The sequence below is a fragment of the Natator depressus genome, chromosome 1, assembly GCF_965152275.1.
Source record: "Natator depressus isolate rNatDep1 chromosome 1, rNatDep2.hap1, whole genome shotgun sequence".
Lineage (NCBI taxonomy): Eukaryota > Metazoa > Chordata > Testudines > Cheloniidae > Natator > Natator depressus.
In genome coordinates, this window is record NC_134234.1 from 162,126,774 (window position 1) to 162,145,426 (window position 18,653).

The 18,653-nt window shown below is 45.4% G+C and overlaps 1 protein-coding gene across 5 annotated transcripts in view; it reads right to left on the minus strand.

The window, feature by feature from the left end:
- The window catches only part of ITSN1 (intersectin 1), a 227,687-nt gene that overhangs the window by 43,038 nt on the left and 165,996 nt on the right, over nucleotides 1–18,653 (minus strand). For all 5 annotated transcript variants that reach the window (XM_074970371.1, XM_074970381.1, XM_074970391.1 and 2 more), the window contains 2 exons: nucleotides 14,956–15,122; nucleotides 11,158–11,203 (listed from right to left, as the gene is read on the minus strand). In XM_074970371.1, the coding sequence (XP_074826472.1) occupies nucleotides 11,158–11,203; nucleotides 14,956–15,122 (213 nt within the window). The remainder of the gene's footprint in view (nucleotides 1–11,157; nucleotides 11,204–14,955; nucleotides 15,123–18,653) is intronic.

An 18,653-nucleotide genomic window follows, 5' to 3' on the forward strand; every position in this document is an offset into this window, starting at 1 on the left:
ATTAGGATGAAGATTCTGCAGTCACTTGGGAAGTAATGTTTATCATGAGGGCCACACACCACTTAAAAAAAAAAAAAAAAGATAGATAGACTGTAGTCTTCATGGCTACCAGAAGCAGCACATTTTGAGAAAAAACCTGAAGGAGGAGAGGTTGGAGGTGTTGCAGATAGGAGTCAGAGAGGGAGTTCCAGGTATAGGGATTTACATGAAAGAAACTGTATGACAACCTCAAGGGTTCAAAAAACGAGTCAAGTCCCCCAAAATCATAAGATTTTAAAGAATAGAGTTTGGGTTCTTTTTTTTTTTTTTTGCATTGTGGGTTTTGAACCTGTACCATTCATATTTTCCAGCTAGAAACTTAAAAAACTGTGAGATCCTCACAATCACATGGCTCCAAGAGCAGAGGCCTACATAAAATACTCAAATATTGTGAGAGTTGGCAACACTGTACACAATGGCAGAAAGAGGAGGTTGACACAGAGAGCAGTAGTATGGGTTAAAGGAGGACTGAGTGGAACAAAAGGATATAAGAGCAGAGAGGTATGCTGTGGTGAGTTTTGAAGGCAAGAACAAAGATTAGTTTGATTAAGGAAGGCAACAGAAAGCCAGTGACAACTATGAGAGATTGACAATGATGGAAGCATTTTGCAAGGAATATTTTTGGTGGCACTTATTTGGACAGACTTCTCAGGGGAAGGCATATTTTCGGGAGGCCAGGGAAAAAGGCTTGCAACAATCAAACCCTGCAAAAATGTTGTCACAATGGAAGCAGACAGGAAATGAATGTTTTGGAAAATAAAACAAGGCAGGATTTAATGACAGGACTCCCATAAGAGAGAGGGAGGTGGTGCTAAATATTATAACAATTGGGACCCAGTGGTAAAATGAGGATTAGTGGAGTTGTCAACAGTGGAAGAGGATTTGAGAGTTTAGTTTTTGACAAGCTAGGTCTCTGACGTGGCTGTGATTGAGTAGCCACCTATGAGCCAAAGGAACTAAGGGGCATTTGTACAGGAGATCTTTTTAGGCCTAATTGGGGTGGAGTAATAGGACTTAGAGCCCCAGATAGCTCACAGATGAATGGTCTCTAATGATGGGAGCTCAGTGGGAAGCTTTTTCCGGGGCAGGTTTTGAGCGGGTTTTTGTGTGTGTGTGTGTTTTGTTCTACAGGCTGGAGCCAGAGGCAGTTTTTACTTGGCAATGGCTAGAATGAGTCTGGGAACTAGCTAGGTGATGTGGTAACTGAGTTAGGCTGATTAGGTCTCCCAGGAAGTGTACTGAGTTTGCCTTTTGTTTGAGATTAAGTATGCCTAGATTAAGACATTTATTTATGGTGCAATATTTTTGTGAGTTTTCAAGAGGCATATTTTGTGTTGTATTATTTGGACACAGTGTTTGCATGAAAAGCCATCTCTGCACAGACCAGTCTTAGTCTTGGGATGGCCTAACATAACCTGCCCCAGTCACACTGGCATTTGGAGATTCAGCAGAAGAGAAAGATAGCTCCCACAATGACCAAGAAGGGATTAATGAGAGCCTGTGGGCCCAATCAGCCCCACTCAGTTACACCCTTGCAAGATGTCATGCCTGGAAGGAGGAGATAAAAGAGGAAAAGCTGTGCTCAGTGGTGGCTGACAGAGAGGGACTAGACCTCTTGAGCTAGCCCTGTGAAGGAAAGGCTAGCTGGGGCAAGAGCCTAACCAGAGGTTGCTCGAAGCTATTAGCCGATACATATATGTTAGGCATAGTATACACCACATTAATGGGTATTACATGCACAATATTAATATAATACACACACACATACATATAATTAATACCATGTGCTGGGAAGTTATGTTAGCTGAACACATTACGATCTCCCCACAATTCTGTTCACCCATATCAACAACTTTCCAAAGCTGAAGTCAGCTTTGGAATTAAAAACAGGAAGCCTGTCAAAACAAAGATACATGTAGTGGCGTGTCCTAGCACAGGTTGGGATGTACCTCTATGCCCAACTGATTTGGGATGTAGTATCCAAAATAGAGGTAAGGAAAGTACAAAACAGAACAAGTTAAGGAACAGTTACGAACTTGGGGTTGGATTTTAGTGACACGTAAAAATTTTTGTAACTTTTAAAATCATACTATAAATACTGCTAGCTGAAAGAGAAAGTTACTCACCTTGCAGTAACTCGTTTCAGAGTAACAGCCATGTTAGTCTGTATTCGCAAAAAGAAAAGGAGTACTTGTGGCACCTTAGAGACTAACCAATTTGTTAGTCTCTAAGGTGCCACAAGTACTCCTTTTCTTCTTGCAGTAACTGAAGTTCTTCGAGATGTGTGTCCCTGTGGGTGCTCCACTCCAGGTGACGGTGCGTCCCGGCGCCGTTGATCGGAGATTTTCAGTAGCAGTGCCTGGTCAGGATGCACGCGCTTAGCTGCTGTCTTGCTTTCTCGTTAGAGTCTGCCTGAGCACGCTTCATGCGCGCCCCGGCCCCCGTTCCTTCTCTACCGTGGAGAAGTCAGTATAGAACTCCAAAGTAGAGGGGAGGAGGGTGGGGAGTGGAGCACCTACAGGGACACACATCTCAAAGAACTTTAGTTACTGCAAGGTGAGTAACTTTCTCTTCTTCTTCAAGTGGTGTCCTTGTGGGTGCTCCACTCCAGATGGATATGAAGCAGTACCCACTAAGGCTGGTGGGACTTTGGAGTTGCAACAGTGAGTACTGTAGACAGTACTGTATGGCACACTATGGTGTCTGCCATGGTATCCTGTGTGATAGCATAGTGTTTAGTAAATGTGTGTTCAGAGGACCACGTGGCCGCCTTACAGATATCAGGAATAGGTACATTATGGAGGAAAGCAACGGATGTTGACATGGTTTGAGTAGAATGAGTTCTGATGCCTTTGGGCGGTTGAGCATTTTGAATGCGGTAACAGGATCTGATGCAGTCAGAGATCCACTTGGAAAGTCATTGTTTAGAAACGGCTGCACCCTTTGATTGCTTGGTAGTGGAGACAAATAGGCGGGAGGACTTACAAAATGGTTTAGTGCTGTCTAAATAGAAGGCCAGTGCTCGTCTGACGTCGAGGGTGTGCAGCGTTGCCTCGGGTGGAGTCACGTGAGGTTTGGGATAGAATGTAGGTAAGTATATTGGTTGGTTAAGGTGGAAGGTGGATACCACCTTAGGGAGAAATTTAGGGTGGGGTCGCAGGGTTACTCTCTTTGGAGAAGGTTGTGTAGGGAAGGTAGGCCATCAGGGCGCTTATTTCCCCTACCCTCCTTGCTGATGTTATAGCAACCAAGAAGGCTACCTTCATGGACATATGAAGAAGAGATGAAGTAGCTAAGGGCTCAAATCGAGGTTTCATAAGACTGTGAAAAATGAGATTGAGATTCCATGCAGCTGCAGAAGGGTAAATCTCGAGGTAGAGATTTTGGAGGCCCACGAGGAAGTGTTTTATGGTGGGGTGGGCAAAGAATGAATATCCGTCTAACGAATCATGGAAGGTGGTAAGGGCCGCTAGGTGTACCCTGATGGAGCTGAGCGAGAGTCCGTTCTGTTTTAGTTCTAGGAGGTAGTCTAGGATGTTAGGAAGGGTTGCGATATGGGGTGATAACTGTTTGTTTGAACACCACGGGGAAAACTGCTTCCACTTCTGCAGGTAAGTTTTACGGGTGGAGTCTTTTCTACTATGCAGGAGGACATATCGGACTTGCTCAGAACAGGCTAATTCGTGGGTCTGGAACCATGAAGGAACATGCTGTCAGGTGGAGTTTCTGGAGCTGGGGGTGAAGAATTTGTCCGTTGTCCTGGGAAAGGAGATCTGGTCTGTTGGGGAGAGTCCATGGAGGACCATGTCTGTCTCGGTCAAGCTGGGGCAATGAGTATGACCCGTCTCTGATCTTGCGAAGGACCCTGTGTATCGGAGGGATTGGTGGAAAGGCATACCGGAGAGAGTTGTTCCACAGGATGAGGAATGCATCTCTGAGGGATGCAGTCCCGAATCCCGCTCTGGAGCAAAAGAGGTGACATTTGCAATTCTGGGTTGTGGCAAAGAGGTCTAGTGATGGGGTGCCCCATTGGGAGAAGAGCTGTTGTAGTATCGTGGGGTGCAATTCCCACTCGTGTTCTCTGAAGAAGTGTCTGCTGAGTGCATCGACAGTAGTGTTGTGACAGCCGGGTAGGTATGACGCAACAATTTGTATGCACCAATTCCATAATCGGATGGCTTCCATGCCTAGGGAGTGCGATTGTGTTCCCCCTTGTCTGTTGATGTAAAACATACACGCTATATTGTCCGTTAGGATCCGGATAGATTTATTCTTTATGAGGGGAAGAAGGTGAAGGCAGGCTTGTCTCACTGCTCTGAGCTCTAGGAGGTTTACGTGTAGACGCGTCTCTGGCACGGACCAGCAGCCTTGTGCCCTGTGTCCCCTCAGATGTGCTCCCCAGCCGATTAGGGAAGCTTCTGTGATGAGCATGAGCGTGGGGGATTGTTGCTGGAAGGGAACGCCCATGCAAAGGTTCTCTGGTCTCGTCCACCATTGCAGGGAAGCTAGTACGTTTGCTGGAGGAGTCAGTAGCGTCCAGAGGCTGTGCCTGCTGGGTTTGTAATTTGAGTTGAGCCAACTCTGAAGACATCTCATGTGCAGCCTGGCGTACTTGACCGTGAAGGTGGTGGCTGCCATGAGTCCAAGGAGCTGCAGGCAAATTCTTGCCTGTATCCTGGGACAAACAGAGAGCGTACGTATCTGGTGTGTGGTAGTGAGGCTCTGGTTCGAACTGAGTCCAGGTGAGCGCCAATGAATTTGATCTGCTGTGTAGGCATCAGGGTAGATTTTTGGGCGTTTATTTGTAGGCCCAAGGTGTGGAAGAGTGAGATGGTGAAATGGGTAACTTGAAGCGTCTCGGCATATGAGTTGCCCTTGATGAGGCAATCGTCTAGGTAGGGGAAAAGTATAATCCCATGTCTGCAGAGATGGGCCACGACTATGGCTAGGGTTTTGGAGAATACTCTTGGTGCTGTGGAGAGTCCAAAAGGGAGTACCCTGTATTGGAAAGGGTCGTATCCGATTGTGAAGCATAAGAAGCATCTCTGGGACGGATGAATGGATATGTGAAAATAGGCATCCTGTAAGTCGAGGGCTGTGAACCAGTCCCCTTGTTCCAGCGCAGGTATTATTGTGCCCAGTGTGACCATCTTGAATTTTTGTATGCTTACGAATTTGTTCAGTCGGCGTAGATCTAGTATAGGCCTCCATCCCCCTGTCTTTTTCTGGTCAGAAGGTAGAGGGAGAAGAACCCTTTTCCTCAATGTTGTGTCGGCACAGGTTCCACTTGATCATGGATCATGTTGATGATCCACTTCTACGCGAAGTAGGTGCTTGTGAGAGGGGTCCCTGAAGAGGGACGGGGAAGGGTAGGAGGGTGGGATATAAAAGGGTGGAGTAGCCGGACTGAACTATTTCTAGGACCCAACGGTCCTGTGTAATCTTCTGCCAGGCATGGTGGAAAGTCTGGAGGCCGTGGCCAAATGGGCAAGTAGGCAGTGGAATTAAGGAGTGGTCCTGCAGACCCTCGACCAACGCTTCAAATTTGTTGTTTATTTCCTGGAGGGTGGGAAGTAGCTGTTTGCGCTTGGTTTTGTCTGCGCCTAGGAGATCTAGGGCAATTCCTAGGCACGTTGTAGGGTCTGTTCTGAGGCTGGTGACACTGTTGTGTATGTGGCCTCTGGTAAGGTTGATACCGTTGTCTCCTGGGAATTGATAGGTAGATGCCCAGGGTGCGTAGGGTTGCGCTAGAGTCTTTCATGGTGTGAAGGACCTTGTCCATTTTGTTTGGAAAAAAGTTTGTCTTTACTGAAGGGGAGGTCCTCCACTTTGGTCTGCAGGTCTTTGGGGATACCTGATGCAGAGAGCCAGGAAGCTCTACACATAACCACAGCAGCTGTGGTAGTATGGACAGCTGTATCCGCCATGTCTAGAGATGCTTGTAGGGCCATTTTGTAAACAAATTGGCCCTCGACAAGGACTGATTTAAAGTCTGCTCTCCTGTCCTCTGGAACATGTGAAGTAAAGTCAAAGAGTTTATTGTAGTTATCAATGTCATAGCTTGCAAGTAGGGTGGAGTAGTTTGCAATTCTGAATTGCAGAGTGGAGGAGGTATAAACCTTGTGACCCAGGGTGTCAACATGTTTGAGGTCCTTGTCTTGCAGGGTGGGCCAGTAGTGTGACTGTTTTGTCCCGTGGGTCGCTGCATCCACTACAAGAGACTTTGGTTGTCGGTGAGAGAAAAAAAAGTCTACGTCCTTAGCAAGAACATAATATTTGTGTTCAGCCTTTCTGCAAGTTGGTAAGATAGAGGCGGGGTCTGTCAGAGAGCGTCAGCTGGTTCTGGGAGTGCGTCATTTATGGGAAGCGCGATCTTTGAGGGTGCAGAGGGTTGAAGGATTTTGAGGAGTTTGTGTTGTGTCTCCTGGACGTTTTCTAAAGGTACGTCTTGGCTGAGTGCCACCCTCTTGAAAAGTTCCTGGAACTGTTTCAGGTCGTTCACATTCTGTGGAAGCAGAGGCATGAGGGCTCTGTCTGGAACTGATGGAGAGTTAGGAGTCAGCGAATCAGGGTATGGTCCCTGGCCCACATCTTCTGAGGGGGATTCAGGTCCTCTAGAAGTAGATGGAGCTGGAGATGGAGGCACAGAAGGAGCTTGTGGTCTGGTGGAAGAAGCATGAGGTCGAGTGGCAGGAGGAGCTGGCCAAGGGTACCAATGAGGCAAACGCATTGGATAAGAGAAGTCAGGTGCAGCCCACGGTGGAGCGAAGTAGGGAAACTGAAGCTGGTGATTGTTTGCCGTGGTCTGAGGTGTAAAAGGTTTCGGTGGAGGAGGAGAGGCAGGTGGGGAGAACTCCTGCTGTTGCTGCATATCAGGCTTGCTGTCAGTGAAGGTGGCCAGGTCAGGTGGGGACAGTGGCTGGTCAAAGAGTGAGCACTGTGTGTCCAGGAGCGGAGAGTTAGGCTCAGGTGCCACTGAAAGGTCATCTTGACTCAGCAACTGTTGTTGCTGTTCCCTTGGGTCTGAGTGCGCTGCGCGAGGTCTCTGCTCAGAGGCATGCACAGACTTTTGTTTAGCTTTCCCCGGTGCTGCAGGTCTCGTGTGTGCGCCCTGCGGGAGGTCCGCTGCTGCTATGTGAGCAGCAGGCAGGCTCAGTGCCGATGTTCTTGTCGGCACCGGAGCAGAGTGTGCTGTCGGCACCAGGTCTATTTTTGGTGCTGAAGAGGCCGGTGCTGAGGAGATCTTCCTTGCACGGGAACTTGGGTCCCTGGCTCTGTGCTCCGCGAAAGCTGCTGAAGTGCTGGGATGGTCAGAGGCTCCTGCCTTCGGCGCTAACAGCACTGAGGGTAAGGATCTTGCAGGAGACCCTTTACCCTTGTGAAAGTCTCCGCTTGGAGACAGTTGGGCTTCTTGCCTCTCTGCCTGAGAGGGTGAAGCCGTGCTCCCAATAGGTTCAGACCTGGCTGGGGAGCATGAGGGAGAGAGTTTAACAGTGCCCTTCTCCGGAGGTGGCTGCAGGGATTTCCGCATAAAAATAATTTTCAGCCACAGGTCCCTGTCACGACAAGCCCTGGTTTTGAGGCTTGTGCAGTGGAGGCACTTAGCAGGGACGTGTGTCTCACCTAGGCACTTCATCCAGTGTGAATATCCATTGGACTTTGGCACAGAGTCCTGACAGGAGACACACTTTTTAAATCCTGAAGCCCCTGGCATTGTTGAACTTGGAGTGCCGGGGGAGAGTATCTCCACAGGAGACGAGCTTGAGGAAAAAAAGTGGGTTATTTTTGTTTTTTGTTTTTTTTAAATTAAGTAATTATTCTAAAGGAAGGGAAACAACTGGGATGTTATTAACTAACTATTTCTATATTTTTGTGATTGTTTCCTTCAGAGACCAGGGAAGAGTGTTAGCACTGCCCCGAGTCCTGCCTTCAGCCAAGGACGGTTGAGAAGGAACTGAGGGGGGCACGGGATGTGCGCACAGACTCTAACGAGACCCCGAGACAGCAACTGAGCACGTGCATCCTGACTAGGCACTGCTTCCGAAGATCTCCGATCAACGGCGCCGGGACGCACCGTCACCTGGAGTGGAGCACCCACAGGGACAGCACTCAGAGAAGAATATGTACTTTTAAAGCACACTTTCTGTGTAAGGTGAATACGCTGCAAGATAATAATTGCTTCCCAGAAGAAGGATGTGTGTGTCTCCTTTTCATATTGTACTCTTTTGTCTTTAGACAATACATTTGGTTAAGTCGGTTATTTGGTCTCTTGCAAATTTTTAAGAGCAAACCATGAGTGCAGTCAACAATTGGCTACACCTTTGAGTCAATAAGCTGCCTGGAAGGAAGGACCAGCTGGGGCTTGAACCTAACTATAGACTTCTAAAATGTCAGAGCCTCCTTAGGACAGGTAAGTGATGGACTTTTTAGTTTCCTTTTGTTCTTCATAACTACTTTGGCTCCCCTTTGTCTTGGGACCTATAGAAGAGTCAGCCAGGGAAAGGCCTAGCTGCCCAGGAAGCAGCCCAGGGATACAGAAGTGGGTCTGAACAAACAGACATCATCTGCTTTGTACAAGGTCACTGGGCTGGAACCCAGAGTAGAGGGTAAACCTGGGTTTCGCTACCAGCCCACCTAGGGTGAGGTGTGAAGACCACACAGCCAAGGGCTGGGCAGGCCCCAAAAGCCTGAGTTGGACCCAATCTCTCGAATTAGGCTGCCAGACCATCGGCATGTTGGCCTTGGCTTTCCCCAGAAGAAGCAGGCCTAGAAGTGGCCTGGCTGGAGGGTCTAGTCACAGGAAGAGAGAACAGCCCAGAGCCAGAGCTGCTGTCAGCATGGAGTGCCAAAGCAGTAGGAGAGCCCTTACACCATGCCCAGCCCTGAGGGGTGAATCTGCAACTGAGCAGACTCTTCCATGCACATGCACACACTTGCCTATGTGTTTCTGCACAGAGCAGCAGGAAATGGTGATTGACTCCTAGATCTATCTCCCCACCAGCAATGGTAACAATGGAAGTTAAGAATGAATGAGGTTATACTGGGGCAGCATATAGATGAAAGAAGTGACACCTGAGGCTAGTCGGCTAGGGAACTCAGAAGAGGACCAGCTGAAGAGAAAGAATCACAGGCGCAGAGTCTTGGAAGGTACGGGGAGAGGTTTTCATAAAATAGGAGCAATCAGCTGTGTTGAAGGCAGCAAATAAATTGAGAAATAAAGAATGGAAGAGAAGCCTTGAGATCTGTCCAGAAAGTTTCCTGGTAACCTAAAGTGGAGGTGGTTGAAGGCAGTTTATACGAAATGGAGACACTGTTTAATCCGATTTTGAACTGAATGTTCAGAGTGAAGAGGCAGACTGATGTTGAGGGGCTTGAGGTTGTGGGAAATGATGAAATGTTTAAATGCAGAAGAGTGGCTCACTGAGGATGAGAGAGAGGGACAGTTGAGGTGGGGGCAAGGGAGTCAAAAAGGGACAGAATCAAGGGAGCAGGCTGAAGAATTGGTGGCTGAGAGTAGGACAGACACCAGAACTGGAAGCTGGGCTGAAGGTGCAGCATGTCCAGTGTGCAAGCAGGAGGCTGCAGACAGCATTTTTAAAGTTATCTGGACAATGACAGGATTACAGCTGGAGAAGAACTGATGATAGTTATATGCATTTTACTCTACAAAAGTGAAGCAGTAAAGCTATTATGCAGAAAAGTTGGATATACTGCTATTGGAGAAACTCTGTGGGCCTCTGGACTTTAGCTAAAGCTATTCAGGGGCAAGAGAGCAGGAAGAGAGAAACTAGATGTGGGGTTAGTTAGGTTAAAATTAGTTTTAACTGATAGAGCTCAGAAATACCCATCTTCCACTGTAGCAAGCCATAATTATGATATTAATCTACTGTATTATTCTGTACAAGTCTGCTGGAGGGAGCAAAAATTGGCTCTCTCTTCATCTGTCTGCCAGAACATGAGAGTACTCCTATTTTCTTACAAATCACCATTTAAATACAGAAACTGAATTATTTGTTCAGACTAGAGGTTTCAGAATATCCCCTTTCCCACACACACGGAGGATTATTGCTACAAGTTCACACAAGTTATGCGATACCTGCAAGTTCAGATTTTCACCTATTACATGGGAGAAGCGGGAAGTTAAAGAGGAGGCTCTTAGAAATCTTTCAGAAAACAAACCAAACAGCTCTATTGCATTCTGAATATATTCTTTATTATTTCTGAGTGTTGAACTCTCATGGGAAGAATTCCAACTGAATCAAAAGCCAGCTCAAGAAAGTTGAAAGGTGAAATTCTGTGGCCTGCGTTGTGCAGGAGGTCAGACTAGATGATCATAATGGTCCCTTCTGACCTAAATATCTATGAATCTATGAAAGTTAGGCCCCTTTTAGCACAGTCTGTATACAGCTTGAAGACACAAAACCCTTCTCTGTATAAACATTGACATGTCTGTAAGCAGTTTTGTATTGCTTCTGAAAATAGCTGTCCCTGTGCCCCCACCCACTACCAGTTTCTGCCAAGAATGCCCGGTCTTCTTGCTGCTCCTTTATTTAGAGAAAGTAGTGAAAACATTCAACCATCTCACTAGAATTTTCACTTCCTGTTGGCTGGGCATTTAGAAACACTGAAACCTCCATGTTGAGCAATAGACAGGGCCAACCCTCAGTTTTGTGGGCTGCTGGGGGAAGCAAATTGTGCAGGATTCCAGGCAGAATGCCATAACCTGAAGTGGGATGTGTACTTCACCACCATGTTTATCAGACATGTACATAAAACCGCAGAATCCTCATGGATCAACTGCCCTGTTATATGCACTATCCCCAAGTTATGTGAATTTACATTCACTTTCAGGCAACAGTTTTTTGGCGAGTTTTGTAACCACCTGGTGCTTGGATACTGCCGTGATGGATGCTGTACAAAACCCTAAAGCAGATGCAAATGTTTAAAGAAAGGTAGCAACATACTGGGCTATACCTAGGGAAAGAGGGAAGAATAAGAATGAGCAACTTATTAAATTGTTTCAAAGGAGATTTCATTCCTATTTAAGTTTCTTACTCTTTGTTAGAAGCAAATATAACCTTTAGGAGAAATAAAATGTTGCCACACTGTGTAACTCACCAGGTTTCTTCCCTAAACTTCCCGTTTTTCCAGCAGTTCCAGGGATCTTAAAATAAAAAGGCAAATATAAAACTTACACATATTCATATGTTTATTTCTCTTGACTACCAAAATGGCTTTGCTACAGCATTTTCCAAAAGAAGGCTCTGAAGAGTTAGTGACTGTCCTAGAGTGGATCTATCCTTGTAGCAATTCTCAGATGGATTGTCACCCCAAATATTATCTGTAATAGTGAGTAATGAATAATTAAAAACAAACATCTTCACTAGTTTAGGAAGGAAAGAGTGTTTTTAGTTTGGAGAATCTGGGAAGGTTTCCAGCTGTGTGACAGATCATGAACCCCATCAATCTAAAGGGAAGATGATAATACAATTTGAGTCAGAGTTCACAGTGGGCGAAATTGCTCCAGCTAAACCAGATAGAGAACCAACCTCTGAAAATCCAAAAATCCTTTTGCACATCAGAGTTATGAAAAGTCTGCCCAGAAAAAACAGTACTTCTGAATGCCGGTAATATTATTGAAACCTTCACCCCTCTTCTGCTCTCCCCTGCATGCTGCTCTCACTTGTGTTATATCTAACATTAGGCTGTCAGATCCAAGAACAGGAACATGTTTTATTTGTTCTTAAAGTGCACTGCATAAATAATGAACAGTGGAGATTAGATTTATCCTTTAATCTACTGCAGTGTTTCCCAAACTTGGGACGCCACTTGTTCAGGGAAAGCCCCTGACGGGCTGGGCCGGTTTGTTTACTTGCCGCGTCCGCAGGTTCTGCCGACCGCAGCTCCCATTGGGCCCCTCAGCCCAGTGACAGCTAGTAGAGTTCTGTTATTTTCTTTGTTGGGCCTGCTGAAGTGAAAAAACAGATTGACAGAGCCAGAAGAGTACCCAGAAGTCACCTACTACAGGACAGGCCCAACAAAGAAAATAATAGAACGCCACCAGCTGTCACCTTCAGCCCCAACTAAAACCTCTCCAGCGCATCATCAAAGATTTATAAGCTACCCTGAAAAATGATCCCTCACTCTCAGATCTTGGGAGACAGACCAGTCCTCGCTTACAGACAGCCCCCCAACCTGAAGCAAATACTCTCCAGCAACCACACACCACACAACAAAAACACTAACCCAGGAACCTTCCTTGCAACAAAGCCCGATGCCAACTCTGTCCACATATTTATTCAAGTGATACCATCATAAGACCTAATCACATTAGCCACGCCATCAGGGGCTCGTTCACCTGCACATCTATCAATGTGATATATGCCATCACATGCCAGCAATGCCCCTCTGCCATGTACCTTGGCCAAACCAGACAGTCTACACAAAAGAATAAATGGACACAAATCTGACATCAGGAATCATAACATTCAAAAACAGGTAGGAGAACACTTCAACCTCTCTGGCCCCTCAGTAAAAGATTTAAGGGTGGCAATTTTGCAACAGAAAATCTTCAAAAACAGACTCCAGTGAGAAACTGCTGAGCTTGAATTAATATGCAAACTAGATACCATTAACTTGGGTTTGAATAAAGACTGGGAGTGGCTGGGTCATTACACATATTGAATCTATTTTCCTATGTTAAATATCCTCACACCTTCTTGTCAACTGTCTAAATGGGCCATCTTGATTATCACTACAAAAGATTTTTTCTCCTGCTGATAATAGCTCATCTTAATTAATTAGCCTCTCACAGTTTGTATGGCAACTTCCACCTTCTCTGTATGTGTGTGTATATGTGTATATATCTTCTTACTATATGTTCCAGTCTATGCATCCGATGAAGTGGGCTGTAGCCCACGAAAGCTTATGCTCTAATAAATTTGTTAGTCTCTAAGGTGCCACAAGTACTCTTGTTCTTATCACAGAAGAGAACTATTTTCTATTTTAATAGAAAAGATGAGTGCTCTTTCAGTATCTACATATTGTACTACTGATAAAAAAGTATCACTCTTCAGTCCTTCCAAAAAGTGAAAAAAGTTAAGTGATGACTACATAAGCACTAATATTCCATATATATATATATATATATATATATAAAATATATATATAGCCCACAGAGACAGTTATAGCTCATTAACACAAATGTCAAGACTTTAAAAAATGTGCACCAAAAGATAGGCTCCTAAATCCTTAGGCACCTAAATCCAATCCAAATAAGAGTTTAGAAGCCTAAATTTAGACCCCCATTTTTTAAATTCTTGACCATAATATTTTTATTTTGAAAAGAAGTGCAATAAGTCAGTAGAATACAGTATATTTCTCATCTTGTTGCAAGAAGGAACTTAAGTGTATACAGACAACCACATAATGACTCAGCTAACACTCACTGATAGATGACAACTGCATTCTCAAATAGATGAGAATGTGCATGAGAAAACATCTCTTAGGTTTAATACAAGATACCATCTCCAGAAAAGAAAAGCGAAACTCCACCCATGTCCACCCCAGCCAACAATATTGACAAAAGCATTCCCCCTTTCAGGGCCTACACACGTGGTCGGAGTGCATCCAGTTTCAGAACTTCTGGAATTAAATTGATATGAATCTAACTTCACCAGAATATGGCTATTGGGTAAGATTAGTTTTTCCCCTGGGCTTGTTCCCTTGGGTTCATTATTACAATACCTTGCTTTGGAAGGAAAAGATTAATATTTTATATTAGGATATTTCCCCTTTTTATATTGTTTCAAGTCATATCTTACTGCCCATTCTCTTTGGTCATAGTACTGTTAACTGGAAAACAGCAATAATTACTCTGATTTGGCTGTACATGACTATCATACGGGCCTTTAATAACGGTAAGTGCCAGGGTACTCCAGGTGTTCTTAACCTTTTTCTTTCTGAGGCCCCCCACAACATGCTATAAAAACTCCAGGGGCCAGCGGAGATAGGGGACGCCGGATTAGGTGTAGTTTGACTTCTATTTTGGGTAGGCAGGGGCCAGTGGGACTCAAGACAACTCCACACGGTGGGGTTGGGAAGGGAACACCACCTGTCTCACCTCAGCAGGCCACCCAGCCTGTCTGGGTGTGGGGAGCAATCAAAAATTATAACTCAAAAGGTCGGGGGCTCAGCTCAAAAAGTTTGAAAACAGCTCAGGTCACAGGCAGGGGGGTAATTAGCGGCTGTGTGCCGGGAGGGCTCCCCTGCGGCCCCTGTTCCCCGAGGGCTTGACAGCCGTGGAGCTGGGTCTGCTCACCCAGGCGGCTCTTACCAGCTGTGTGAGCAAAAGGGGCTGGGAGCTGAGGAGCAGCTTCAACCCCCTGCAGCAGCAGAAGACAAGGCTTTCCGCCTCCAACCTGGCCAGGGCGTGGGGAGAAAAGGAGGTGGAGGGGGCTAGAGCTTCCCTGGGACTGCCCTGCTCTTGCACTGTAGTTTCAGGGGGGAGGAGGGTGTAACACCCCTGTATCCCTCCAACTCTGCCTATGGGCTCAGGGTTTCTGCCCCAGGGGGAGCACCAGGACTCAAAATTCAGCCCTGCTGCTCCCAGCTTCAGCCCTGCGGGGGGGGGGGCTGTGGCTCAGGCTCTGGGTTTTAGCCACAGGGCCCCGTGGCCCTCCTGAAATGGTTCGTGAACCCCCTGTTGAGAACCTCTGGGGTACTCCATGGTAGTTTATACAGGAATATCTCTTTCAAATTTCACCATAACAATACTTTTTTCATGTCCAATAAAGTTGTAAGATAAAAAAACCCTCCGTATGATTCACTGACTTGAAATCATCAAATGAACATTATAAAGTGGACAAATGAGACACACAAAAAGGATAGACTTTGTAATGTTCCATATCTCTTTACCTCAGAATCTTTCAGTCTCACATAATTAGAAGGAAAGACTCCAGATTTGTCACCCAATGTTCCTGTCCACCAGTCACCATCTTTTTTTGTCACAAGAATCATATCTCCTTGTTGAAAGATTAAGTCTCCTTGTTCCGAACTCTCATATGTGTACATGGCAATATATTCTGGAGGAGAAGTTGTTCAAAAAAAATGGGAAATGCTTGATGAATCAAAGTATAATTTTCAAAAAATCTATCTTTATGAAGGTAACACCATATGACCTGTCCAAAGGTTAAATATTCATAGCTTTCTGCTCTATTGCTTCTGTGTAGGCAATACCTCACTCCAAAACGTTTTCCCTTCCTTCACAAATGAGGTTTAATATTTAAATTTCTAAATTAGATCTTCTTCAAGACTACTTAAAGTTCTTTAAAGCCTTCTATTCTTTAAAAAAAAAAAATCCTATTATGGATGAAGTTATTTTTGGTAAACCTCTAACATGAACTAAGTATATATCTATTTTTTTTTAATTAAAAAAACAAAACAAAAACCTCCACCCAAACTTGTTCTTCGAGATGTGCTTCACATGTCCATTCCACTTTAGAGGTGTGTATATTTTTGCCAGTGCACCGAAGCTGGAAAATTGTTTCCCATAGTGGTCCCAATCAGGGCAGAGCATGCACCCTCTGAACATTCATGTTGCTAGCCAAAAGTATACAGGGGTGGAGCCAGCCAAGCCCTCTCAATTACTTCACTCCGGAAGCCAGTACTTGCTGTGACTCTGATAGAGAAGGGAAAGAGGGTGGGTTGTGGAGTGGAATGGACAGGTGCAACACATCCTGAAGAACAACTACTGAACAGGTAATGCAACCCTTTTTTCTTCTTCGATTGCTTACACGCGTCCATTCCACTTTAGGTGGCCCACATGCAGTTCTAGATGGAATAGGAGATCAGAGTCTACTTAAACAAGGACTGCAACACCATGCTCCTAAATCTAGCCTCAAGGTTTGAGGCTTGGAAGGGAGCATAATGTGTGATGAACATATGTACAGATGACCAAGGTGCAGTCCTGCAAATTTTACGATGGGAACGTGACCCAAGAAAGCAGCCAATGCTGCTTGTGTTCTCACAGAATATGCTAAAATTCTGAAGGGTGGAACCTCAGCAATATCGTAGCACAGATGAATAGAGGAGATCCAGGAAGAAATCCTCTGCGAAGTGACAAGTTGCCCCCTCATCCTGTCAGCAAAGGAGACAAATACTTGAGGAGATATTCTAAACAGGTAAAAGGCTAACACACCCTATGGAAGTCCCAAGTATGGAGTTTTTCCTCATCTTAGAGAGTGAGGTTTTAGGAAAAAAGGTTAGTAAGTATATAAGCTTATTTAGAATTCAACACCACTTTTGTGAGAAATTTGGGGTGTGGACACATGTTAACTTTCATAAAGATAAACATAAAAGGAGCATCAGCCAGCAAAGCCTGAAATTCTGTTACCCTCTTGGTCGAAGTAATAGCCACCAAGAACACTACCTTAATTGAGAGATGAGAAAACAAATCACATTAGTTATAGGTTCAAAAGGAGGCCCCATTAAAACTGAAAGAACCAAATTCAGATCCCCAGATGGTGTTGGTCCTAAGAGGAGGAAAGATCCTGTCCAAACCTTTCAAGAACCTAACAGTTGTAGGGCTGGAACAAGACATATCTTCCATCTACCGGAGGATGGAATGTGGCAACAGCTGCCAGATGAACCCTCAGGGAAATGGTAGAAAGTCATTTTCCCTTTAGGTGAAGCATGTAATCCACAGCAGACTGAAGGGGAGCTGTTGAAGGAGAGATATCTTCCTGCTGCGACCACATGGAGAATCTCTTCCAATTCTTGAGGTGAGTATAAGTGGGAGGGTTTTCTGCTATTTAAAAGATTTTGCACTCCAAGGGAACAGACAGCCACCTGGGAAGTCAGCCATTGAGCATCCAAGGAGTAAGGTATAGGCTACAAGGTTTGGGATGCAGTCTGGCCACGGTCCTGCAAAACTATGTCCCCGAGACTTAAGGGAGAGGTGTGGGATCTTGAACTGAAAGACTCAACAGGTCCGAGAACCAAAGCTGATGGGAGCATGCTGGTGTGATCAAAATTAGGATTGCATGATCCTGTCAGAGTTTGCTCAAAACACTTGGCGCCATAGGGTTGGGAGGAAAAGTGTAAAGATGTTTCCCCTTCCAGGATAGCAGGAGGGCATATGACACAGACCCTGGCCTCTGCCCTGCCCTGGTACAGAGAACTGGTGACACTTCCTGTTCTGTTGAGTGGCGAACAAGTCTATTTCTGGTATTCCCCAAATTTGAAAAATGCACTTTGCTTTGTGATCTTTGCTAAATAATCTGCTGAGATGATCCACTAGAAGTTCTGAGATCCAGGAAGGTGAGGTGCTTTGAGCATAATCTTATTCCTGATACAAAAAGACCGAAGTTTCACTGCCACTTGGCACAGGGTGTCTGTCTAACCTGTCACCTCCCTGCTTGTTTAGACAGAATATCACAGCACTGTTGTCTTTGAGAACCTGTACAAAACAACTTTTGATGCAGGGAACAAACACTTGACAGGCCAGGCTCAAAGCTCTTGAACACGGATGTGGAAGGAGAGATACTGATCTGTCCAGTCCCTGAGTCTGAAAATCCCCTAGATAAGCTCCCCAACCGAAAGATGAAGCATCCAGGATTAGGGTCATGGAGGGCAGGGTTGGGCCAAAAAAAACCCTTCTTTGGATATAATGGCAGAGTCCATCCACCAGTCTGGAAATGACAAAGCACTTGCAGGTATGTGAGTCAGCACATCCAGTGGATGATGAGACGGATGGCGAGATGGATGTCAGACAGTCTACAACAACCTCTGCATGACACTGAGGTGAAGTCTAGCATGCTATTTCATATGTGCAAGCGGCCATGGGACCAGAAAGTTTCAGGCAATTCCTCACTGTCATATGAAGCCTTGAAGTATTTGCCCAGGTCCAAAATCACCTGAAACCTGGCCTGAGACGAATACAATCTTCACTGTCGTCAAATCAAATACGTTTTTATTAATTTGATTCTCTGTATAAGGAGAACTGATTTATCTTTCTTGACTAACAGGCCCAACAAGCGAAAGAGGGATTGGAACTTCTTCATGGCTACCACTACTTGCTGTCTGGACCAACCTTGAACCATTAAGTCATCCAGATATGGGTACACCTAAACATCTGCCTTCCTGAGATGTGTTGCAGACAATGCCATGCACTTTGTGAAGACTCAAGGGGCTGACAAAAAGCCAGAGAGGACCATCATAAACTGATAATGAACATCTGCTACAAGAAGTCTTAAAAGCTTTGTGGCTTTGGTGAATGACCAAATGGAAGCAGGCATCCTGTAAGGGCAGGTTTACACTATGGGGCTAAGTCGACCTAAGTTACGCAACTTCAGCTACACGAATAACGTAGCTGGAGTCGATGTACTTTAGATAGACTCACTGAGGTGTCTACACCACACCCGGTCGATAGGAGAAACTCTCCCATCGAATTACTTTATACTTCTCGTTCCGGAGTCAATGGGAGAGTGATCAGCGGTCAGTTTAGCAGGCCTTCACTACACCCACTAAATTGACCCCCGGTGGATCAATCGCCACAGGGTTGAGCCACGATAAGTGGAGACAAGGCTTAAGTCATGGGCAGTGAACCAGTCGTT